The sequence below is a fragment of the Mustela putorius genome, unplaced genomic scaffold (assembly GCF_011764305.1).
Source record: "Mustela putorius furo isolate JIRA1106 unplaced genomic scaffold, ASM1176430v1.1 tig00000166_pilon_pilon_pilon, whole genome shotgun sequence".
NCBI lineage: Eukaryota > Metazoa > Chordata > Mammalia > Carnivora > Mustelidae > Mustela > Mustela putorius.
Genome location: NW_025421301.1, coordinates 5,361,481 through 5,387,376, shown reverse-complemented (window position 1 = coordinate 5,387,376; position 25,896 = coordinate 5,361,481). Strand labels below are relative to the sequence as shown.

General features: G+C 36.8%; 1 protein-coding gene across 15 annotated transcripts in view; it reads right to left on the bottom strand.

Annotated features, from left to right (window-relative positions):
* Positions 1-25,896, bottom strand: part of SNAP91 (synaptosome associated protein 91) — a 152,486-nt gene that overhangs the window by 73,121 nt on the left and 53,469 nt on the right. For 10 of the 15 annotated variants that reach the window (XM_045075874.1, XM_045075872.1, XM_013046380.2 and 7 more), the window contains exons 8-11: positions 15,653-15,759; positions 10,470-10,511; positions 4,194-4,264; positions 2,099-2,104 (exon numbers count right to left, since the gene is read on the bottom strand). In XM_045075874.1, coding sequence (XP_044931809.1) covers positions 2,099-2,104; positions 4,194-4,264; positions 10,470-10,511; positions 15,653-15,759 — 226 coding nt within the window. The remainder of the gene's footprint in view (positions 1-2,098; positions 2,105-4,193; positions 4,265-10,469; positions 10,512-15,652; positions 15,760-25,896) is intronic. The other 5 variants (XM_045075875.1, XM_045075876.1, XM_045075882.1 and 2 more) reach the window with 1 other exon arrangement.

Here is a 25,896-nt window from a genome sequence, read left to right as displayed (position 1 = left end):
TTCTAGCAAAGGGTTTCAGAAACGACTACCTAAACAGCTTACATTTTACCAACCCCGTTGGTGAAAAATAAATTAATGATAAAATAAAATAAAAAATATTTTGATAGGAAGCCTACTGTCAGAGTCTTAGAGCATGGCAGGGACAGCTTTCTACTCATCTACAGAGAAAACAACACAAGAAGCACTAGCCAAAAAAATTAGCAGAGATTTAGTAACTGACACTTTGTACAATATCATGAATTTTTGTTTTATTGAGTGTAGCAAAACAGATTTAATAATACACTTCACATTAATACTTTTTATGTTCAACCTTATTTGCAAATACCTGCTATTAAAAATTATCATCCTCAAACCTAAGTATAAATATCATAACTGACACAAAATCATTTGCCAAGCTCCTATATGAGCACCATTACTAAATGACACTTGTAGTTACCCCATCGACTAAGCAAATAAATTAAAGTCTGTCTCTGTCTAATCACCATTCCACTTACCGCATTGTATCTTATTTCTCTATTTGTCTGTTTTTGCACTACAGGGTAAATTCTTTGAAGGGAATCCTGCCCTTTACACAGTACCTGGCATTTTGCAGGCACTGGTATTTCTGTATTATTTGAGTTTTATTTGAATTTTAGAATAAGAATGCATGTACTCTTTGTATAAAAAATGAGCCAAAAGTCTTAAAAATTATTTTGTGTAAAACTAAATTGTCAGGATGAAAGACCTCTGTTCCTATGGCCCACACCTAGACTTTGCCATGATTTCATCTAAGTGGTCAGAACCAAAGGTATGTACCCCCTATGATGCCATAGCCTTAAAAAGCATCATTAATCACTGATTGAAATCTGAAGGCTCGAGACTCACAGAAGTATATAGTTTGCTTAAGACTTAGCATTCTTTAATGGTGGATTTAGGACTCTAGTCTGAGTCTGTATTGATGCCCAGAGCCTGTGCTCGGTTCACATTCCAGCTTGTCCTGATACAAATTCAGATGGACGTGCCACGTGGGTTCCTCTCTTCCTTTTACCTTTCTTCATTGATTTACCACCCTACTACCCTACCATGGGTCATGCACCCTTTATAAGAAATGCTAAAATATTTTATATATATATATAATGACACTTAGTAAAAATTAATACTTATTTTAATGATTTCAACAAGAAAAATCCAGTACATACTGAACTGCACTGGGAAGAATAAAGCACAAATATAATTTTAAAAGAGAATGAATTATCCATGTAGTCCTATTCCAAATTCTGTGAAATTCTATAAATAAATCTGTGGGTTTTTATGATGAACATAGAAAATACCAAGGTTTATTTCCAGGATGTTAACAGTAAGTCATCAAAAGAGGGAATTTTTTATGTCTTATCCACATCAATAATCTCTACATAATTTTGGCTATAAATGCTAGCCAGAATACAAACAAAAAGACAAAATACAGATGTGAAAAACCTATCTATGTCATCCAAATAATTTTAATTACAATCGACTTATAAGGTTTCCTGCATCCTCAGCACTTAGTAAACCCACATGTAAAATGAAATCAATTTCTCTTTTGTTTTATGGAATCAAAGAAACACACAGTATACAAATATACCACACAGTATTTGCATAAAACTTCAAAAATGAGTATGAGTGAATAAAAGCCATTAAATGTAAAGAGTATGCATATTTTTATAGCAGACATTTGAAAATGCTTCAGTGTCTCAGAGATTAGAATCACTTTATACTGCTTCTTAAAGATAAACAATTTTAACTTTCTTTGTAACATTGTCTTTGGCACTTCTGCCATATGCCATGGGAACATCTTCTGTTTACTAATCAAATAAAAAAACCTTTTTTCAAAAATCTAAGAAGAATGGACATACACCTAAGTGAGATTGTTAGCCTTGATTTGAGAAGACCAAAATAAAGTAAAACCATTTATGCCAGTCACCTTGCGAGACAAAAAAGTATGATGAAAAAACACAGATGTGTAAAAAAATGGACAGGAATTAGTTTTAAATGTTCTAAATACCAAATGTGAAGTCTTAAGAGTGCTTTTTGCATTTTTAGTAATAACCAAATGCAAAAAGTCACTCAATGTAGTACTCACCCTTCACTTAAGTTCCCAGGTAAGCACAAACATACAAAGAAGAACACAGTTAACTACTATATATAGTTCATTTATTTTAAAAATAGGGACTAAGCAAAAGACAAGTTAGTATGTGGTCTCGGCCAATTCAGAAAAGAAAAATGACAAGCATAAAATGATTTTAAAGGAGAGAGAAACATTATGATCAAAGGTAATTCAAAACAAGATCACTGGATTTCTATTTCCCTACCCTTAGAAATATAACTACATGTACAAAGCTGTTTTCCAAAGATAGCTTCCAGCAGCCACAAGAGGGCGAATGCAGACTTGAAATTAGGGCTCATGAAATTCACCCGGGGAAGGCGGCTTTTTCTGGTGACCACAGTACTGGCAGATGTACCACGGGGAAACTGTGGCTCTGTGCAGGGTGCAGGGGACTCTGAAGGGACAAGAATACAGAAAAGCTGACTCTTCACCAAGCATTCTGCATTGCCTTGTCAAGGGAGAGGCTTTAAGTCCTGAGGATATACATCTTTCCTTCACCAAAGATCCTTTCACCACAGGAGCAGGGACATTTGTTAGGCTTCCTGGCTCCTTTTGCTTAAATCCTACACAACTCCTTTGGCTTCTTAGATACTCCAATACTGAGTAGCCCCAGCAATCCCTGGAAGTGGGCCTCTTAATGCATTCACTCCCGTGTCTCTTAATGCACTCTCATGTCTTTTTAGTTGGCATCGATCTGTCTATAAAAGTCTGACCATCCATGGCCACAATGAAGGAGGGGTAGACCTTGCACTTGCACTGTGGTAACAATCTTAACAGAGTCCCTGGGAGGTCCTGTCATGCATTATACCAAACAGTTCCACCATAACTGCCTGAGCGTTTCCTACAGTGTTGTCTATCGTCGAAAATTTAAAACATGCAATAATTTTTATACTAACTTGGAAAAGAAGACCGAAATGACACTTAGCTAATGAAACAACAAGCAATAAGTAACATCAGGACATGAATAGATTCTGGGCAAATGCTGAGAGAGAAGAAAACAGAAAGGAGTTGCATTTCGATGGCTGTTATCCCAGGCAAAATCGAGCATCAGCATACAACCCTGCAATGATCAGTTCATAGGTTGTTTCTGTTAACTTCTGCTGTCAACGGAAATGAAACAAGCATAAAGCTGCGACCAACAGGCAGATTTCAAACTGACTCTGTAGGGACAGTTACAGGTGGAGATAATGAAATATAAAATTGTCCTCAAACTTCAGAATCAGAAAATCTATCTAAACCGCACATGTGGGGGAAAAATGTCCACAACACATGCAGTGCATGATTAAGGAAAGCTTAATGAGATAGCCCTCCCAGGATGGGTAAGATTTACACACACACAGACAAGGAGGATAAGCATCCAAGACTAGCAGATTTATAATCTTTGAGCAAGGCACAAAGACTCGAAAGCACTGGGTCATATGAAGAGACAGGTCTGATACTTTCCAGAGAGAAGAAAAGAAATGGAACCTGCAAATTTTTGCATGCCATGAGGAAAAATAGTAAAAAGATGTATGTGCCCAAGCGCAAAGGTATGCAAATCTAGTAAAACTGCACTTATTGCTGACTGATTGATATTCACTATATAAAAAAGATCCTGAGCAAAATACCAGCAGCATGCCATGCCGAAATGTTTCAAGTGGGGAGTGTCTAAAATGCAGAAAACTCTATTTGCGGCTTGGCTTTTTTCACAACAGGGTCCGTAATGTAACAGAATGTTCAAGGCTACCTGTGACTCATGCCCAATGATAACAGACTCAATTTTTAACATGAACAACTCTTTTTCAGCATATTGTCAATCCCCTGTAAGGGAAAGTATATACATCAGGAAGTTCAGGGAACCTAAGTACAAACTACTAATATGCTGCATTAGCCTGCAGACAGATTGCCTCTACATGGGGTCACACTATCCTAGGTTAATCAGACGGGATGTTTGAGGAAACCTGGAAGAATTACAATAAAGCATACCCTAAAACTGTAGGAGTAAAAGTGGTACCATGATACATCTCATTCTTACAAAGAACGACTACAGCATTTTTTTCATCTTATTGAGAATTATACAACTAATGCGTACTTGTTTCCGGGTTTCTTTCCTTCTAATGTATTTAGATGCTGTTCAAGGGTCTCCATAAGACTGCTGGGAGCCTACAATAAGAAAGTAAAAATAAATGTCTGCATTGCTTTCTTTCAAAGTAAGTACACTGGAACATCACTGTAACTTTGCGTGGTGGAGTTCTGTGGGTGGACCCCACTACAGATGTGAGGTGATTGCATTCCAGGTTCTATTGGCACTTAAAGATTTAAATCCCATGTTATCTCAGACAGGCCCGTCTTACATGCAGTTAACTCTACTGCGCAGCCAGTGGTGCTACAGCGTGGTTTTAGTGTACAGATTACATTGGATAGACTTTTTCTGTGACATTACTTATATGCAGTAAACTCAGATCGAGTCTACTATATGTTTCCACAAGACCACATGAAAAAGGAAAAAGGAATGGGTATTTGTATCCAAGTAAAAAAATACAAGTGCCTAAATACAAACTTACAGAGGTCTGAAAGTAGAGTGAAATCTCATTTATCTACACTTGACTGAAATGTTAGGAAAAATCGTTACTACTATAAATAAAAGTTGGGGGCGGTGAAAATGATAGTTGTGCAGAAAAGGATACATCTTTAATCGTCAACAACAATTAAGATTTTCTTATTACTGAGCTATTTAATTTATATACATAATAAAGTAAATAACTTCAGTAAATGTGGTAATGTTAAACTACTGTGTATTAGAAGATTTAATGTAGTTCAACTCTTGTACTAAAAGGTACCTGAATGTTTGTTCTTATATTAACATTTTAGGCAATACAAAACGATGGCATTTTACTACGTATTAGAAAGAGAAATAATAAGTTCATACATGTATTCCCTCCCTACTATTCCTTAAGCATTAGAAACTTAATGTTATCTTTAAGTAATTTTAACCTAAATTAGACCTAAACAGCAGTATAAGCATTCAGAGAACAGTACTCCATGAATGAAAATATTTAAGCACATTTATAGATACATTTAATTCTAATAATTATCCTTCAAATTAATATGAAATTAATTTTGAAGACCTTTATGCTAATTGCTAAAATAGCTCCCAGAATTCAAGGAAATTCATATAACTGTACATTTCACATGGTAACTATAATGACAAAATCAAGTAGAATTTGAAAATTCTTATTAAGAATTTTTAATTTAATTTTAATTTTAATTTTAATTTAATTTTAATTTTAATTTAAAATTAAAAATTCTTATTAAGAATTTTTAATTTTAAAAGTTCAGGATATTTAGTATCTTTTTCACTTCACTAATAGATTCATGAACCATCTTAACAATTATGTGATTATTATATATGTAATTATATGATTATTATAAATTATTAAGTGAACAGAATTTTTTAATTATCTTATTTCTTTTTTAATTTTTAATTTTTGAATTTTAAAAAATAAACATATAATGTATTTTTATCCCCAGGGGTACAGGTCTGTGAATAGCCAAGTTTACACACTTCACAGAACTCGCCATAGCACATACCCTCCCCAATTAAGTGAACAAAAATTTGAACTTGCTAAAAGTGATGGACGTAGGGTAGAAAGAATCAGCCCTATGAGAATTACCTAAGAAGTTATGGCCTATAGAGTAGAAAAAGTAATGATTATGGGGGATATAAAAAATTTAGAAAGTTATACAAATTAGAATTTAAAAAATATAACTCAGGTGAAAATAGACTTACTCAACACAGTCCAATAAATTGCAACTAAGAGTATACCTCTAAGTTATAAAAAAATAAATTTTTAAGATAAAAGGAAAATTTTGCTCCATGGAACAAATAATACAATATATAGATGTATTCAATGAATAAATGGAATATACACTGTATTCTTAAAAGCAAGAAAACAGAAAAGGCTGTACATTTTTTAGGTGAATTAATTCCCAATAACCTCAAAATTATCATGCTAATTGTCATAATAATAATAATCACTATAATTGTCATAGTAATGGAACTTAGGAAGCCTGGACATATAACTTCAAAATATTCCTATATATTTTTTTTTTTTCCCACTGGGATCATAGTGAGAAAAAATATATCAAGCCACAGAACCTCTCTCTGATTACAAGAGACAGGTCCTCTAAATGTTAAATGCAATGTAAAGAAAATGTGATTCTGTGTTAATACTGTTTAAAAGGATAAATGCTACTTAAAGTCACAAAACACAACAATTTAAGATAACAAAAAAAGAGGTTGTGTTTTCTTTTATAAACTTCCTTACTTATCTTAACAAATAAACCCAAAACCAGAAAGGCAGTTTGCAATTTCATTCTTTTTGCAAGGTTTCTTAAGAATTTGTGGATGGAAAGTTTAAAATAAAGTAACAGTCACAAAAATAACAATTGCTGAAAAAAATCTTACCATGAGTACAGAATACAAAATTGACTTTCACCTTTAAGGGGAGTTATTTTGTGATAAATTGCACATAAAATTGAGTTTGGAGCATTTTATCTTAAAAATTTAAAAATGTTTCATCAGGGTGCCTGGGTGGCTCAGTGGGTTAAAGCCTCTGCCTTTGGCTCAGGTCATGACCCCAGGGTCCTGGGAGAGAGCCCCCGCTTCAGGCTCTCTGCTCAGAGGGGAGCCTACTTCCTCCTCTCTCTCTGCCTGCCTCTCTGCCTACTTGTGATCTTTGTCTGTCAAATAAATAAATAAAATCTTTAAAAAATAATGCTTCATCATTTATATTTCTTATGGACATGTGAAATCTAATAGAAATAAATTCTTTAAATGCTTTGGAGGGGGGAAAAACCCTATTTTGATAGTAATGTGCACATTACTGCCTCCTAACTCTATAGCACTGAGTCTATCTTGGCATGTAGTAGACAAAATAGCAAAAATTGTTTCAAATTTCCAATGAGCAAAACTTTAAGAATGTCTCTGCTGTTATAAGAGGAACTTAAACGAACAAACTATAATTAGCAGGGTCTTTAGTTGCTTATTTTTAAAAATACTCAAGTCAATAGACCAGTTGAATGGAAAACCGACCCAAGGATGAAGAGTCATTCTGTGGAAGTTAACAGGTAACTGATTCATCAGTGGTACAGGTTTTTTTTAAAAAAACCTTTTCTTTACCTGTAGTTTTCAGATCAACCAGAATTCCTAACATCAAAACCTAAGATGTTTTTCATAAAAGGAGATATTTTGAATTTGGAATGTGTGCGTGCATATTCATGCATGCGTGCGTGCGCGCACACACGCGCGTACACACACACACACACACATGCCAAACAGGAAATGTTATTTTGAAAATCTTTATCCTGGAACAAGTTCAAAGCTGACTGTGAGCCGGGATCCAAAAGGAAGCATCCATCTACAATTCACATGCTTTAGATTCTAAAGCATCATTAAAATGGAACAGAAAAAAAAAAAGCAACAAAAGGATCGTTCAAAATTTTGAAGCATTTGAAAGTGCTGAGAAATATTTCAGTTTTGATATCATATTCCACTTTGTATACAATACAGCACTTCTGAATGACTTATTAAAGATTCACTGAGGTTCATAATTTAAATGCAATCATGATGATATGATATGCACAATTATTTAAAGAGGGCTACAGATGACCACGTTGGTATTTATATTGTGCATTTTCCAACCAAAATGATATCTATTAAATTCCTCTTCTCTGCCTTGCTGCAAGAGGAAGTCTAATCTTTTTTTCCAGTTACAAGCAGCCTATTCTTATTCCCAGACGCTAGGTAGCCTCCCCGTCTCCATCTCCTCGTTAATCCCTGTCCATGCTGGGTATTTTGGTTCATTGCCCAGCTAGATTCAGTTGCTGTGTTGACCGCAGAGGATCTGGCAGAGAGCAGAGATTAGGTTCTAATCTCAAAGGCATTAAACTGAGTCCAAACAACCAGGTATCTCTGACCCATCTCCAGATTAATCCTGGTCCAACACTGTCTAAAGGACTAACTCTAGAATAGTTCACATCCAGCTCAGACCTGGTCATACTGTCATAGTGGGTCTATGTTGCCAGACTGATGAGAAGTCTCCACCAGACCTGTGGCAGAGGCTCTAAATAAGAATTAGGGAGAATCTTTAGTTCTGTCACTCACAATCCCAACAGAAATCAGAATTTGGTTACTTATTAAGAAATTTCAAAGCACGAAATACTTTTGTACTGAGATTTTAAAGAGACACTGGAGAAATGAACTAGAGATTTTTTGTGTGAGTATGAGAAGGTAGTTTCAAAATAAATGTTTACATGGAAGTTTATGTGACTCTTAAGGTCATAAAAGAAAAGCAGAGAAAAGAATAATATTAGATTATAATGAATATCACAGAATACCCAGAGCAAGATTTTACCTTAAGGATAGGATTTCTGTTCCCCAAGTTGTGATAACACAACGTACACCATTAAATAGTATATCTCTCAACTGCTTCTTCAGGGAAGGAGAATCTATAAATTATAATGAATATTATCGTAACATTCAAAATTAAACCCAAGTATGTGAGTCCTTCTTTCAAGGACATACTACAATTTTCAAAAAAAAAAAAAAAAGAATAAGCAGGGCCTGAACTGAACTCATGACCCTGAGATCAAGACCTGTGTTGAAGAGTCAGACACTTAACCAACTGAGCCACCCAGGTGCCTCAAACAAAAAAATATTTAAGTATCCTTTTAAACTTTTGTCTCTTTCAAATATTATACAAACTGAGACAAATGAGGACCTGTTTTCTTCTTAACTGAGAGCCTTTCTGATAATATAGTTTTACTTTTATTCCACAGTACGAGATGTCTATACAGTTGAAATAAAGATGATTTACCATTTCCAAAAGCTATTTATTGAACAAAATATTTTAATATCTACCTTTAGGTTAATAGGTGTTATTTATCTAGGCTATTTTATTACACTACAATGTAAATATTTATTTTCATTAAATAATTTAAAATTAAAGCACACTGATTGTCTTCATTTTTTATTACAGTGCTATCAAATTCATAAATCTGTATCTAATAAAAAGATTTTTAATAGTACCTTGTGCACACTTACTATTTAAGCCTATCCAAAGTGATACTAACACCTTATCCAGGTATGTACCTGATCAAAGAACACTGTCTTCTCACAATAGCAAAAGTATTTTATATTAATATCTGTCTACTAGAAGCAGTGATCTCCCAACTTTTAAAGACAAAAAATACAATGCCATCATATTCTGAATTATTTTCTGAATTTTATTTGTGAAAAATTATTGGTATTTAACTGGTTATTTTAATAATATAAACACAGAGGTCATTACTTTGGGGTTCTTTAATTTTTAATAAAGATTTAAGGTAAATATTACTTCAAATATAGAAACACTGCAAGGGATTACAAAGATAGTCAATCATATGCATTTTGGTATTATTAAAAAGGGAGTCATGTTTTATTGTGACAATTTTCCCTATTATGACTCTTTTTATTTACAAACACAGAAAACCCATACATTCATTACTAGTATATAAGATAGAAGCTCTACATTCTCTCTTATCATCTCAAAATCTCTAGTTAAAGGACATGTTTGGGATAGAAATTTACCATAACAGAGTAAAGAGTCAATTAAATAAAAATAGTTCCTGCCGATTTTGAGAAAAGTCACATGGTAACTCTGCCCATGTGAATGGTTCTTGATTCTACATCTTAGGAGCCCTACAATATACCCTCTTAACAGATAAAAGGATTGATATGCAACTACTGCTATTGTTTTTGCTGACTGGATGGTCCCCAGAAAAATCACTTATCTACCACTATGACTTATTGAAAAAGGTTCTTTTATAGTAGGAATTTCTCTGCTTCACAGGAGAGACAAGAATCAGTAGAACTATGATTTCAGAGTGTTTCTCTTTCATGCCCCTCCTTCATACCTGCAAAATACTGAAAACTAGGAGAACAAAAAGAAAGAATATTTCAAGTGTTCCAACTACATGCCTACCAATAGTCACTATTCATAGACAAAGCACTTTTAAACATTACTACATAAGGCTTGATTTTGAATCAAGTTCAAGAATGAAAAGATGGTCTCAAAACAGTAAATTCAGTTGCTTATAAAGAAGAAACTATGTTATGAGGGCAGGTGAATCTTCATATTAACTCCAGAAATACATTCAATAGCTAGAAAAAATATGCAAGCTAGAATAATTTCCAAGAAAGTTGGTAGGCCTAAATTCAAAATGCATTAAATGCTTACAAGACTATGTCCTAGGTAAGATCTTTTATGCCAAACTATGGAGTAACACTATCATGCATATTACACTTTGCACTCAGAGAATCACTTACCTGCGTGAGGTCAGGAATGTCACCTTTATCAATGCCAACTTGCTGTGGATTAAAAAAAATAAGGAGTTACTTAGTGGGATTTCTTTTTTAAATTAATTTCTTTGCATTTAACAGAAGATCACCCACAGAATTAGTTAAAATCACAGCTCAATCCTGGTATACAAGAACTGTCAATCTCACTTTGAAAGTCCGACTTGTGTAGTTTTCCATTCAACATAATAGAGCAATGATTTTGTTCATGTAGTTAGATATAATAAATGTACAAAATTTTACCAAAGGCCAAAAAAAGATTTAGGAAATTGAAGTATAAAATTTAAGGTTTCAGGGCTCCTGGGTGGCTCAGCGGGTTAAGCCTCTGCCTTCAGCTCAGGTCGTGATCCCGGCGTCCTGGGATGGAGCCCCACATCAGGCTCCCTGCTCAGTGGGAAGCTTGCTTCCCCCTCTCTCTGAACTGCCTGCCTTTCTGCCTATTTGTGATCTCTCTCTGTCAAATAAGTAAATAAAATCTTTAAAAAAATAATTTAAGATTTCCTTCATGGCAAATGGCAGCTAAAAAGTTAAAAAAAAAAATGCTTAGCCTAAATCTAAATTGTTATAAATGCTCAGTAAATCCTCTGGACCGAGAATGTTCATTTAGTTTCAATAACTTGTTCAGGGTATATTATCCATCCCTCTTCCCACAGAGAGAATCATTTTGTTTGTTTCTTACATATCCTCTCAAAGTTTTTTTTTTTTTTTTAATTTTCAGCATAACAGTATTCCTTGTTTTTGCACCACACCCAGTGCTCCATGCAATCCATGCCCTTTCTAATACCCACCACCTGGTTTTTTTATGTATACCCAAGGAAACTGGAAATTTATAAATACATATTTATCTCCTACATTATTTTACAATAGTGTATTTATATATATGTATATATATACACATACACTGACCTTATATTTTTCATTTAACAATATATCTTAGATCTATATCCATATTAACAGAGTTTCTTTATTTTTTAAACAGCGTCTTTTCCTACGATTTATTTATTTAACAAGTCATGTATTAACGAGCATTGGCGTTGCTTCCCTTCTCTGGCCATTGCAAGCCTTGCTGCACACAGCACTGTGCACCTGTGTGGACACATCTGTAGGATGCATGTGTAGGAGTGGAATTACTAGGTAAAAGCACAGTGAATTTTAAGTGTTGGTAGCTTGGGGAAGGGAAGCAGTGGAGCAAGGAAGGGCAGAATGGGGAAACAGCAAGAAGAGTACAAATACGGGAATATATAAATGAAGGTGAATCAGAGAAGAGGGTATGTACGTGTTCACTCTACTGTACTATCAACTCTTTTGTGGGTTTAAAAATTATTCAAAATAAAAATTGGGGAAAATAGAAGTCATAACATCAATTCTTTCTTTTTATTTAAATGATAAAATTTAGGCTCAAAGAAACTAAGTGGGTTAAAATCAAGGCCCTCTGAGAAATAAACTGCTTTGCTCAAGTTGGTGGAACTGCAGAAGCAAATACGTTAAGTCTAAGTGTTGGGCTCCTACAAAGACAGTAAGGCAAACCAGAGATCAGGAAGCCCACTTGTTTGACAAATGCTCTTAGTTAAATTCTTTCGCTTTCTCTTTGTGTACAGCAGGGTTTCTCAGCCCTGCCACCATTCACATTTTTGGATGATAATGCTTTGATAGGGTCTGTCTGGTGCACTGTACGTTATTAGCAACATCCTTCTCTGCCCACTGGATGCCAGCAGACCTTCCCTTCCTCCAGTTGTGACAACCAAAAATGACTCCAGACACTGGATGCTGGGGAAGAGAAGGGAACAAAATCATCCCGTGTAGAGAATCACCAATGTAGAGCACTGACCCTCATTCTCCTAGAGCAACTTAGGCTGCAGGTTCCTCCCAGAGGTAAAGACATTACCTGCCAATGACCGAACTCTACTTTAGGGAAGCTAATGTCTTTTCCCTAAATTCACTTAACTATTATAATTATGGAAATTATAAACTAAGATAAATTCATTCCATTCCATTTATTTCCATACTTTAATATCTCTTCAGGTGATCCATTAAAATATTAATATGAATGAAGTCAGCATTTTTGAAATTAAAGTATTACAGATCTTTAATATTGGAAACATTTTGATAAAAGGTGATGTGTTTCTCTTAAATAGATAGTTAACAGAACTTTCTTGAACAGAAAGACATAATTTAGGAATGCTTTCTCGACACTGCTATTTTCACTAACCTGAACTTCTGAACCATAATGTAATTGGAGGCTTGAGCTGAGGTGTGACTGTATTACAGAAATCTCATCACTTTCTGTCTGCAAATATTCTGGGAGACATAACTCCTACGACTTGGTATTTAATCTTAGAATAGCAAACTAAGAATAACTTAGTTCTATAAAAAGGGAAGTGTGTTTAGCAGAAATGCCTATTACCTATAAAATAACCATTTTACAAAGTTTCAGTTGCCTGCTTTAGGAGACTTTATTGTAAGAATTCAAAACACACAAAGTTTTCTACACTTCAAGCAATTTCTCTAGGGTATTTGAATATTTCCATATAAGTTGTTCAACTACTCTGTGTTTTTGTTTTTTAATATGGCAGACAATTTGTTAATGTTTGCCAAATACCTAATATATATAGTTGTATTTTAAAAATGGCAATCTTGAAGTCTTCAGGAAAATGGTACCAATTACAGGGTAGCTATTGGATCTAAGTCCATCCATAAGTACACCACACAAGAGCAGTTTGGTATAGAAAGAAGATTTGTACATTTCTTTTTTTTTTTTAGATTTATTTACTTATTTATTTATTTGACAGAGAGATAGAGATCACAAGTAGGCAGAGAAGCAGACACAGAGAGAGAGGGAAGCAGGCTCCCTGCTGAGCAAGAGCCTAATGTGGGGCTCGATCCCAAGACCCTGAGATCATGACCTGAGCAGAGGGCAGAGGCTTAACCCACTGATCCACCCGGGTGCTCCACTTTGTACATTTATTAAGAAATTTCTGTGTTTAGGGGCACCTGGGTGGCTCAGTGGGTTAAGGCTTCTGCTTCGGCTCGGGTCATGATCTCGGGGTCCTGGGATCGCGCCCCCCAGCGGGCTCCCTGCTCAGTGGGGAACCTGCTTCCTCCTCTCTCTGCCTGCCTCTCTGCCTGCTTGTGATCGGTCTGTCAAATTAAAAAAAAATCTTTAATTAAAAAAAAAATTTCTGTATTTACCAATACAAACCACTCAACAATGGTTCAAACAATTAATGTCTATATTATAAGCAATATAATTTAACTAAAGAAAACAAATGGTTATTGTTAGCCCATTGTAGGTTAGTGTCTATTCTATTAAAAATAATTTTGTAAATTAGTATCATTCTATAAAAAAGCCCTAGTCATAGTGTTCAAATAAAAGTAGAATATTTGTATTGAGTTATTTAGACTCTCAAAATAACATCTGATTTCTGTGTATTTCCTTCTCAACAGCCTGAAATGGGCCCCTGCTAACATGAGGTGATCAAGAGACATGAAATAAAATTTTACATCTAAAAATAGAATGAGCTGGGCGCCTGGGTGGCTCAGTGGGTTGGGCCGCTGCCTTCGGCTCAGGTCGTGATCTCAGAGTCCTGGGATCGAGTCCCGCATCGGGCTCTCTGCTGAGCAGAGAGCCTGCTTCCCTCTCTCTCTCTCTCTCTCTGGCTGCCTCTCCGTCTACTTGTGATTTCTCTCTGTCAAATTAATAAATAAAATCTTTAAAAAATAAAAGAAAAAAAAATAAAAAATAAAAATAGAATGAGCTAATAAATAAGTACCCCATTTCTCGTGAAGACCTTACAGTGCTGATTAGAGAAATGTATACCCCAACCGTCACATGTCCAGCTCTTTACCTATCTAACATATATAATAAGAGGTGGGGGACTGGGTAGCATGTGCACCAGGAATTAATGGAACAATGAAAGGATCTTCCACTCTGGATGCGTAGGCATAATTGATCTTTCCATAGAAGAAAGTCAGGCAAATTTTACTAGATTATATTGGTAACTGGGTTAAACCATAGGAAAATCTTATCAAATAAAAAAAGTAAAATTGTGTAGCAGCCAAACCAAAAGTTTCAAGCAATTCTATCCTTTCTTAAAGACAAATCAACATCAATAAGCCCAAGAGAAATACACATAAATATGTATATGGAATTCCTATAAACTATTCCTTACCCTTTGCTTCCCAGATTATTTGTAAAAAAAACAAAGACTTCTATTCTGATCATGAATTCTATGGACCAAAGGTCAAGAGGCAGTATTTTGTAGTATCAGTCTCCTAATTTGAATGTGATAATCACTATTCCTGTGAATAAATGAAATTTGAAAGAAAATGTACGGACCAGAGTGCTTTTGGAATTGTGTGTATAAAATGCGTGTTCTTGTGCTATATTCTCAAAATGGCAAAAACAGCAAAACTATGGCATGAACCTCCCAAGCTCAAGGCCTTGTATGCTTTGCTGTTGGGCTTCAGAACTCCTCGCACATGGCGCTCCACTCAGCCCAACAATTTGTTCAGTGACAATGTAAGATAAGAATCAACTGTCCAACCTGTGAAAGGACTATAATAACAATGTCATAACTCCCAGTACCAGTATCAATCAATAACTGGATTTCATAAGAGGAAACTTCAACTTACAGGTAACCTCGGGAACACCAACTGTACGGTTATAGGCAACCTTAAGAAACAATTTATAGACTTCATAAAATGAATGATACTTTAATTTTTTCATTGTATTTAAATCACTGACAAAATAAAAAGGTTGTATTTATGATTTCTACACACTGAGAAAAATAAATGGACTTTCCTAAGGACTTTTTTTTTTTTCAAGCTTCAATAAAAAGGAAGCCCTTCCGTATGATCAAAGATAGCTAGTAAGTGGAGAGGAGAGATGAACAACCTTGCAAAGCTATGAATCTGCTCAGTACCCATGAAACTTGTATTTGAACACAGAGTGATTATCTAATTGGGATGCAGGAGTGTAAAGTACCATTGGAGTGAGAAGTTGGGAAGAGAGGACCTCTGCGATCACTTCCAACCCTAACACACTGGGGCTCTGGGACGGAATGTCTTGTCAGATTATAAGCCCTATTACTGACTCTAGATACGTAAGTGAATACTCTTAAATTATATTCCCAACACAGGTTACTATTACTTACCTCTGCAACTTTGAGAAATTCAGATACTCGTGTCATTCTAGTTAGAAATCGTTTGTAAATTTCTAGGGCATCTTTACATTGTCCTTTCTTCATTTCAAAAAACTTTTCTGGAAGAGATAGATAAGCATTTTGAAAAGACTATAATATTCAATTTTCTTCTAAGCTTAATACTATTAATTAAAACTTAAATGAATGTTTGGATCAAAACACTAGGCACTAAAACCTCTATGAGGTTCTAAAGCACCTAAACAAAAGGGAACTGTGAAGTTTAAGACCAGTGTTAGGTTCTAGGTGTTTCAAAGGGAAGCATTTAAATAATAAAAGCACACCTGAAGTAGAATGTATGAAGTGTCACAAGTTAACTCATGATCCATATATCCTAGAACCCTGCTTTAGAAAACAGCATCAAATATTTGATGATAATCTCAAAAGTTATGACTGCATTCTACAGCATCATTACTTTCTTACTAGCTCACCATAAACCAATAAGGTATATATCATAAAGCAATAAATTTCTCCAAGTTAAAGAATTCTTTAAATTGTCTATACACGGGGCACCTGGGTGGCTCAGTGGGTTAAAGCTTCTGCCTTCAGCTCAGGTCATGATCCCAGGGTCCTGGGAAGGAGCCCCACATCGGGGTCTCTGCTCAGTGGGGAGCCTGCTTCCTCCTCTCTCTCTGCCTGCCTCTCTGCCTACTTGTGATCTGTCTGTCAAATAAATAAATAACATCTTTTAAAAAAATTGTTTATACGCTGTATAAATTGATACTTTTGTTGGCCACAAGAGATTTCTTTCAAACATTATAATGTGTCTCTTAGTTATAAAGTAGTGGAGTTTTATGAAAAATATTTGGTTTACCAAACTCATCATGGTTTTCTAGTCCACAATTGTATCTTGTTTCTCAACCTTCAGCTTCCCAGACAGAAGAACAGAGGATCCTTTTGCTGCTCTCTTTTGTACTCCCAAGACTGGAATTCAGAATCACTAGGGTGCTATAATTCCATTATAATTACATTACATGAGTGTAGTTTCTCCATACGTGTTTGGAAGAAAACCAGCACTTTATCAGTATTTTTGCCAGCCAGTCATTTATTGTTCATTCAGTCAATAATTACTGACACGGCAGATGGAGACAGAGAAGGCCAAGGTCTACAATAGCTTCCAGGCAACTCTGGATCATAACTGAAGATGATTTCATATTCTTTATTATTTTATATTTTCACACAGTGAAACACATGCTATTTTTATATTCTTTCATAATTTAAAATTCTTCATTTCATTCAGCATGTAATTTTACTACCTTAAAAGTATTTTGAATTTTCTCAAGAAAGGTTTAATAATATATAATTACACAAAGAACTAATTATTGAGGGTAGCTACTCATTACCTTCTGTTGACAGTCTGGGTAATTTTACATTTAACACGGACCTCCCCTGTAGGGCATTCAAGGGAGGCAAAAAGATCAAGAAAACAAACACATACTGTTTTCCACTTAAGATTTGAGAAGGATGTGAATCTTTTAAAAAATGGCCAAATCTAACCTAGGAGGTATTATGCTAAGTGAAGCAAGTCGGAGAAAGGCAAATACCATATGATTTCACTGAGACGTAGAATTTAAAAAGTAAAACAAAAAATAAAGACTCTTAAATACAGAGAACAAACTGATGGTTGGCAGAGGGGAGGGGTGGGGGATGGGTAAAGAGGATGAAGGGAATTAAGAAGTAGGACCTTCCAGTTATAAAATAAATAAGTCACACAGATGAAAAGAACAGCATATAGAACACAGTAATACTGTAGTAACACTGTAAGGTGACAGATGGTGAATGCACTTACGGTCAGCATTGAGTGATGATGTATAGAATTGTCAAATCAGTATGTTGATACATCTGAAACTAATATAATATTGTATGTCAACTACACTTCAACTTTAAAAAATGGCTGAATCTAATCTTTATCTGCTCTATCCTGTTTTCTAAGGCTACACATAGACTCTTGGTGCTGTAAGGGAACAAATCTTTTTCAGTTAACTTTTGGGGGAAAAAAAGGACTTATTCTGGTAAAATACACTTCTTTCTTTTCTTTTCTCTTCCTTTCTTTCTTTCTCTCTCTCTAAGATTTTATTTATTTGACAGAGACAGAGACAGCGAGAAAGGGAATACAAGCAGGGGGAGTGGGAAGGAGAAGCAGATTTCCCGCCGAGTAAAAGGCCCGATGTGGGGCTCTATCCCAGGACCCTGGGATCATGACCTGAGCTGAAGGCAGATACTTAACAACTGAGTCACCTAGGCGCCCCTCTTTCTTTCTTTTTAAACAATCTTCACATAAATAATTTCTTTCAAATGTCCAAATTACTTTTCTTTACTATAACTAAGGTCATTTCTTTGCATCATATCTTCAGCAAAACACAAAAAGAGAAACCAACTGAATAATCTCAATTTCCTTTTAGAACCAATGTATCAGACTCTTAAGCAATTTTTCTCTGTCTCTTCTGGATGCTTTTTAAATTGTTCCTATCTTTCATGGTAATTCAGGATTCAGGAACAAAAGTAATGACATTTTTATGGCTTTAGGTTATAATTTCCTCATTGTTTCAGTTACAGTGGGAATGACACATAAAAGCAACCTGTGCTGATGTAGGGGGAGCAGTGAGGTGCCCTTGTCCTCTTAGGGACTAGGGTAGGGCCAGGAGCAATTCATACTATTGAGAGAGGGGACGGGTCATCCAGAAATGAGCCTCTGTCTTTATTTCATACTAAAGATAAGATATGTGGATTTTCAGCATTTGAAATGAAATTCCAAACTTGGCTTTTGTAAAATTCATCTTTATAATGTGTTGATAAATTCCCTTTTCATATTAGTATTAATTTTCACAGAATAGCTGTCCTAAGGAACAAGAACCTGATGAAAAGGATCTTATTCCTGTGAAATAAACTGAGGCTTTGCATGTGGACTATCACTTATGCCCATAAGTCAGAAGGAAAGCATCTCCTTACTTGCACATCAGTTTCAATATAGTGATAAAATGTTTGCAAAGATTTGCAGCACCAACATTGATTCCAACATGAGATGCAGAGAATTGCTCATGAAGTCCTTGATTAAAGCTAACTCATGATGTATTTATAAAGTTAATTACTAGCACTACTTAGTAAATAAACAAAAAATACACCTGTCTCAAAATACTTAGGATAGTAAGTGTACATATCTTCTAGAGTGTTACTTTCTTTTTTTTTAAATTATGTTATGTTGGTCACCATACAGTACATCATTAGTTTTTGATGTAATGTTCCAAGATTCATTGTTTACATATAATACCCAGTGCTCCATGCAATACGTGTCCTCCATAATACACATCACTGTAGTGTGTTACTTTCAAAAGAGCAATTTAACAGCAACGCTGAATGAAAGCCACTCGATAGCAGAAGGTGATAAGGCAAGAATGCACACCTCTACCACTTCTGAGGTCAGGTCTTTAATATGAAGATACAACTCTTTTTCTGCTCCTAATGTTAGCCAATAGACTATCCTTTTCAAATTAGATGAAATAAAAATATATATTTCATGGTTATCATTTTAAAATACAGAGAAAATGCATTCTTACTATAATCTCATCTCTGAAGTCAACAAAAAGAGAAAATAAAACAGAGCGGCAGTAAAAGAGATCTAGGAGAAAAACATAGCTTAACGTGTTCAACTGCTAAATGAATTTTAAAGGCAGTAAGTCTGATGTCCTTAAAGCAGAGGCAAGAATTGTTTCCAACAAGGGTACACTAGTGAGAGGGCATGAGAAGGAATCAGCAGAACATCATTTCTGACAGCTATGGAGTTGGGTAAGATGAGCAACTCAAAGATAACTGAGGCTTTAGGTTTAAAAGACTATATACACCAACAGAAATGAGATTAGGAAGGGCACATTCAAGAGTTCAGTTTTGGACATTGCTGAATTTTAAGTATCTAAATTTAAGTGTCTACAAAGAAAGACCTGCAAAACCGAAGCTTGGAAGAAAGGTCACAGACTGAAATAATAGACCTGGGACTTATCAAAAGGACATCCCCATAGGAAACCATAGGGTTTCCAATGAAAAATATACACAAAAAGCAGAAAAATAACTGGCTAGAAATGAACCTTAGCAAAAACTCACATTTATGAGTGGTAAGGAAGAGTAAGATAGGCCCACAAAAGGGAGTGGGAAGATCAGTTATTTTGGTTTACTAATTAAACACTCCCACCTGAAATAAAGGTAATACAGTGTTGGATTACCGATTAAGAACAGGTATCCTTCCCCAGTAAGGCAAAATCTCTAAGAGCACTGAGTTTGATTGCCTTACCCAACTCCCATTCTCTCTCTAAACTCATGAGAAGCCAGGATGGTGGATGCAAATTCAGTTCTGTAAGTTAGATGGACCTGTGAGAGATGTGGAAAGTAAACTGAGGCAGAAGCCACCTTCCTATACATTTTTGGCTATTTCTGTGACAAGAAAGTTCCAGAAGTGTAAGATTATCCTTCGGCAGCATTCCACTGTCCACCTCCAGCTTCTCTAGTTTTGAAAAGTAGTGGTTATAGTCACATCCATTTGATGGGACTCCCTGCTTCCTCGATTATAGCTTCAGGTGTCTGGGCTCTACCTCCCTACAGCTGCAAGGCAGCCGAGGTGGTGGCAGCAGCTTCTTATTTTTAGTGTACTGCAAAGTGGTGACCTCAGAAGTAGAAGCTTCCCCAGGGTGTAAGAATTTATGATTCTGGGGGCGCCTGGGTGGCTCAGTGGGTTGGGCCGCTGCCTTCGGCTCAGGTCATGATCTCAGGGTCCTGGGATCGAGTCCCGCATCGGGCTCTCTGCTCAGCAGGGAGCCTTCTTCCTCCTCTCTCTCTGCCTGCCTCTCTGCCTACTTGTAATCTCTCTCTGTCAAATAAATAAATAAAATCTTAAAAAAAAAAAGAATTTATGATTCTGTAAGTCATTCAGGAACCACTTCCTGCAGCCTTCTGATAATTACTTAAGCACCCAACTCCCTACTTTACAACCCTTTCTAATTAGAGTGAGGAGAGTGGTTTCTGTTTCTTGAATAAACACAGTATTGGGTAAATGAAGTGGTTGTAGAAAATGAGACCCTCAAAAATGCCAGAGATGGGACTCTGGGATTAGATATGTAACTGGCTAGATCTGAAGGTAGTAATAACTACCCACAACTGTCGGAAAATTGGATTCTTACGGTCTCTGCTATGTAGGAGCAAAATGATTACTTAAATCATAACCTATGGTTTTCTGAAATGAGCAGCTAAAATGAAGCTCACCAGACCAAGCAGCTGCTGGGACAGATCACCATGATGAGAATAAGGCAAGAAGAATGCAGAGTGGATGGCTGCTCCTGACTCCAAAGGAAAATGACAACACAGGATTTTAAATTATTGGTTCATGCACCAGACAGTGCTACTCCAAAACTGCCCTCAGATAATCTTATCTCTTGCAGACATAGGGCTGTCATCAATGAAAGTCAGGGAGTCTAATCTCATAAGCTTCTGAATTACAATGTATATGGTTAAGTTAAATCCCTAGCCTCACCACAGTTTCCTTTGTGAAAGGATATTTGTTGAGAAGAAAAACTAGAAAGGGACAGGGTGATGGGTACTAAGGAGGGCACGTGTTGTGATGAGTACTGGGTGTTATACTTAACTAATGAATCATTGAGCACCACATCCAAAACTAATTATGTACTATATAGTTGCTAACTAAACATAATAAAAAAACAAAAAAAAACAACAACAACAAAAACTAGAAAGGAGACTGCTTGGGTAGATTCAAATCAAAGTGAGCCACCCTTGCTAGCAGAAGCTTTTCCTTCTCAGTCTGAAAAGGCTGGTCCTGCCTTGCTTGGTAAAGGTGGCTGTAATCAAGCCACCTTTAAAGAGGGAATGAAAATTTTTCTCATGTCCAATCCATTTATTTCTCATCCCTGTCCCCTCACCAACTGCCTCAGTACCTAGAATGAGGTTGAGAAGGCAGCAATCCCTGCATGGCTAAGGGAGACTAGTACAAAGTCTGACCCAAGAGGAAAACATATACATGCTAAAAGAAGTCCAAGTTCTTGCAAATTTCTGTTGGCAGTAGGGCTGCCAGATAATGCAAGATACTAAGTTAAATTTGAATTGTAAATAGATAACTTTTTAGCACAGATATGTCCCAAATATTGCATAGGACTTACTAATATTAAAAAAAATTCCTGTTGAGCTGAATACAAATGTAACTGGGCATCTTACAGTTTTCCCTATGTATCTGGCAACCATTATTGATAAGAATGTAGAGAGTTGATATGGATTATAAAGGTTCTGAACAGGAAGAAAAGTTTATTATATTAGATTTTGTGACAGAATTGATAATTTTCAATTTGGGTGAACATGCCAAAAAACATGGATTCAAAATGCTAGCTGGAGCAACTGGAAGTAGGTCTAATACAGTGATTACCAAACTGAAATCCTAGACCAGGAGCAACAGCACCACTCTGGACCTTATTAGGAATGCAAATTCTCAGGCTCAACCCCAGACCTACTGAATTAGGAACTCTGGGTTAAGGTTTAGCGTTCTGAATTTTAATAAGCTCTCCAAATAGTCTTGAGAAATGTCATTAAACTCAGCCAAGAGCACTTATTCCTCTTCTGCAGAAGAGACCTTTTTTTAGGGTGAGTAGGCCCAGGGAAAGGGTCATACCGAGACTTTTCAGGACCACTAACTCTAAACTGATGGGACTTCCTAGGGACTTCACTCTATGTTCTACCAACTTGAGTGGAAGCTTTTTGGGGTAGGTGATAAAAGAAAATGAGATCAGTGGATGTACACAACTATCTGTGGTCATTTCCCCAGTTAACCTGAATATACAGGTGGAAAAGAAACACTTTGAAACTGGCAGAGTCCCCACACTGGTTTCCTGACCTTTTGAAAGATACAGGGGTAGCAATTCTACCATTTCCTCAGTTAGCTTGTATATCTGGTTGGTGAAATGGAAGGTAGGTAGAGAGTTACAATAGGTTACTGTGAACCTAACCAGGTGATGACCCTAACTTGCAGATTTCTAGATGTGTTCTTTTTACCAGCATAAAATCAGCATTATTCTTTTTTTATAACCAGCATTATTCTTGACACCTGATGGGTAGCTATCAAACTAGCAAACTCTTGGATCCCTATATCAATAAATGGAGCCCACAAGAAGTAGTTTGCTTTCATCTGGCAGTGACGAGAGTATACGCTTGCTGACTTATTTCAAGGATATCAACCTCTCTGGCTATTACAATCCCATGGGTTATCATGTTAATGACATCAGGCTGACTGAACCCAGTGGGCAAGAATTTCAGTTATGCGAGGTGCCCTGATAAGTCCCATGTATGTCACGGGGTGGGAGAGAGTATTTATGAAAGTTCAGAGACCTGCTTCATCAACAAAGTCTTAGGGTCCAAAGGTCCCCTCCATGTGAAAGACAAATTGCCTCACCTTGCAACCCTTATAACTAAAATAGGTAGGCAGAGGTTTGCTGAGCTTTTTTAGTTTTAGAGGTAACATACAACATGCATGTGTTCTGCTCCAAAAAGAGTATCAGGTGTGGTGTCAGGTACAAGTAGGATCCAGATCAGAGGAAGGCTCTGCAACTACTGCAAACTGGAACCACATGGCCCTTTGTTCCCGAAGATGTGAAAGTACTCAAAGTGCCTGCAGGAGATCCAAATGCTGCAGAATGCATCTGGCATACTCCAATAGGAAAATACAGTGGAAACCTCTAGTGCTTTGGAGCAGAGCCATGTCTTCTTCAGACAGCAACTAATCTCCTTTGGAAAAACTGTTCTTGGCTTGCTTATAGAGACCAAGATTCTAACCATAGAATATCGAGTGATCATAAGACCTCAAGTGTTAGTTATCTAATATACATACCCATGAGCTGGACAAGTACAAGAACACTCTATCATCAAATGAAAGTGGTATAGAAGCGGTCAGCCTCAAGGCAATCCTGAATACCCATGTGGGTTGTACAAACAGATGGCTCAGGGACACCTGGGTGGCTCAGTTGGTAAAGCAGCTGCCTTCAGCTCGGGTCATGATCCCGGCGTCCTGGGATCGAGTCCCATATCGGGCTCTTTGCTCAGCAGGGAGCCTGCTTCTCCCTCTGCCTCTGCCTGCCATTCTGTCTGCCTGTGCTCTCTCTCTTCCCCTCTCTCTCTGATAAATAAATAAAATTAAAAAAAAAAAAACAGATGGCTCAGATTCCCACTGTACCTACTCTTCTGTTTTGCATCTCTCCAATCATACCCTTGGTCTCTGGGGAGTTCCCCATGACCACGGGTCTGAGGAGAAAAAGAATTCAAGGTTGGTTTAGAGATGGTTTCTCATGCCAGCACTAGTTATTACTATTTTTATTTTTTATTTTTTAAAAGACCTGATTTACTTGAGAGAGAGAGAATGAGTGGGAGGGGGGCAGAATGCAGATACCCTGCAGAGCAAGAAGCCCAACACAGGCCTCGATCCCAGGACCCTGGGATCACGAGTAGAAGGTAGACGCTTAACCAACTGAAACAACCAGGTACCCAGTGTCGGCACTAGTTAAAAGTGGCTTGCTAAGTCATTATCCTGCCAAACGGGTGACTTTGAGAGAAGAAAGAAATCCTTTACTATAGGCCAAACTTCAAAGCAGTATATCTATTTGATTTCCAATTTATATCATAGGAAAGATGGTGAGCTGGAGCGCCTGGGTGGCTCAGTTGGTTAAGCATCTGACTGTTGATTTCAGCTCAGGTCACGTTCTCAGGTTTGTGGGATTAAGTTCCACATCAGCACAGAGTGTGCTTGAGATTCTCTTTCTCCTCCCTCTGCTCCTCCCCAATGTGTGCTCTCCCTCTCTCAAATAAATAAATGAATAAAATCTTAAAAAAAAAAAATGATGGTGAGGAGGGCCTGGATGGCTCAGTGGGTTAAGCCTCTGCCTTCGGCTCAGGTCATGACCTCAGGATACTGGGACCGAGTCCCTGCATTAGGCTCTCTGCTCAGCAGGGAGCCTGCTTCCCCCCCCTCTCTCTGCCTACTTGTGATCTCTATCTCTGGTTCAAATAAATAAATAAAAATTTTTAAAAAATGGTGAGACAAATGGAACTATACCAAAATATGAGCAATGACTAACTGCTGTACTCAAGACCAGGGACTTGGAATAAAATAAAATTGGAAGGTTGGTAACAAGAAGGGCTGGAGAAAAGGTAGTGGGTGGACCTCTCAGAATGGATAAAGAGCAGGAGACAATTTTCATTCCATACAAAGGTAGACTAAAGCGCATATGCCACAAAAGGTTTCTCAGTGATCCAGGGATAAAAGGACTGATGAACATATTGCCTATTACGTCAGAAATGGAAGTCATGAATAGGTCCAGGAACATAGTCTGATATATTTGCATCCTTGCTAAGTCCCCAGTGGGTCAATGCCCGAGATCAACCCTGAGCTTCTGTCATGGCGTCATTACCGAAGGACTATAGAGTCATCCACCAAGTAACAAGTTAAAGATTAATTCTTTTTACCAGAGAAAAGAGCAGTGATCCCTCTATTCCAGAATAGTTAGTTTATCTTGGGTAAAGATTTATCACCTCTGCCCATACGGCGTTGCCAGTACCACCATCTGGGAAATTACTCTCCGTCACGGTATCACACACGATATTATTTTGCTGCACAAGAAGTGAGACAAGAGACGTACCCCACAGGATTTGTCAGTCTTAGCATGAGTCCCTTTCCTCCAGAAATAGCGGACCTTACATAATGATGGAACAGTCTACAGAAGACACTATTTTAAACCCACTCTAAGAAGATACCTTTAGAGGCAGAGATTCTAGTATATGCTCTGAACCATTGGTCAGTCTATGGGCCACTGTTCACCACAGCTAGAGTACATGGGTCCAGAAACCTAGGAGCTGGAGTGGCTCTTCTATTATACTTAATGAGGTGGCAGTGGCTTCTTATTCCCTATCTGTCACCAGGGGTGGCATCAGAGGTAGCTGTGAGCACAGTGGAGCAGGACTTACTAGGACTTATTCTAAGAGGCAAAGCCTAGAAACTTCAGTCATTCTAGTATTTTACTGAGCACTGAAATCCCTTCCTGTTTAAAACATCTAGAGTGCTTTCTGTTTCTTGCACTTAATCTTGACTGATGTAAGAATAGAGAAATGTGACCTGAACAAATCATATATTTAGATTTATCTATTAAAGCTATGGTATCCAAATCTTC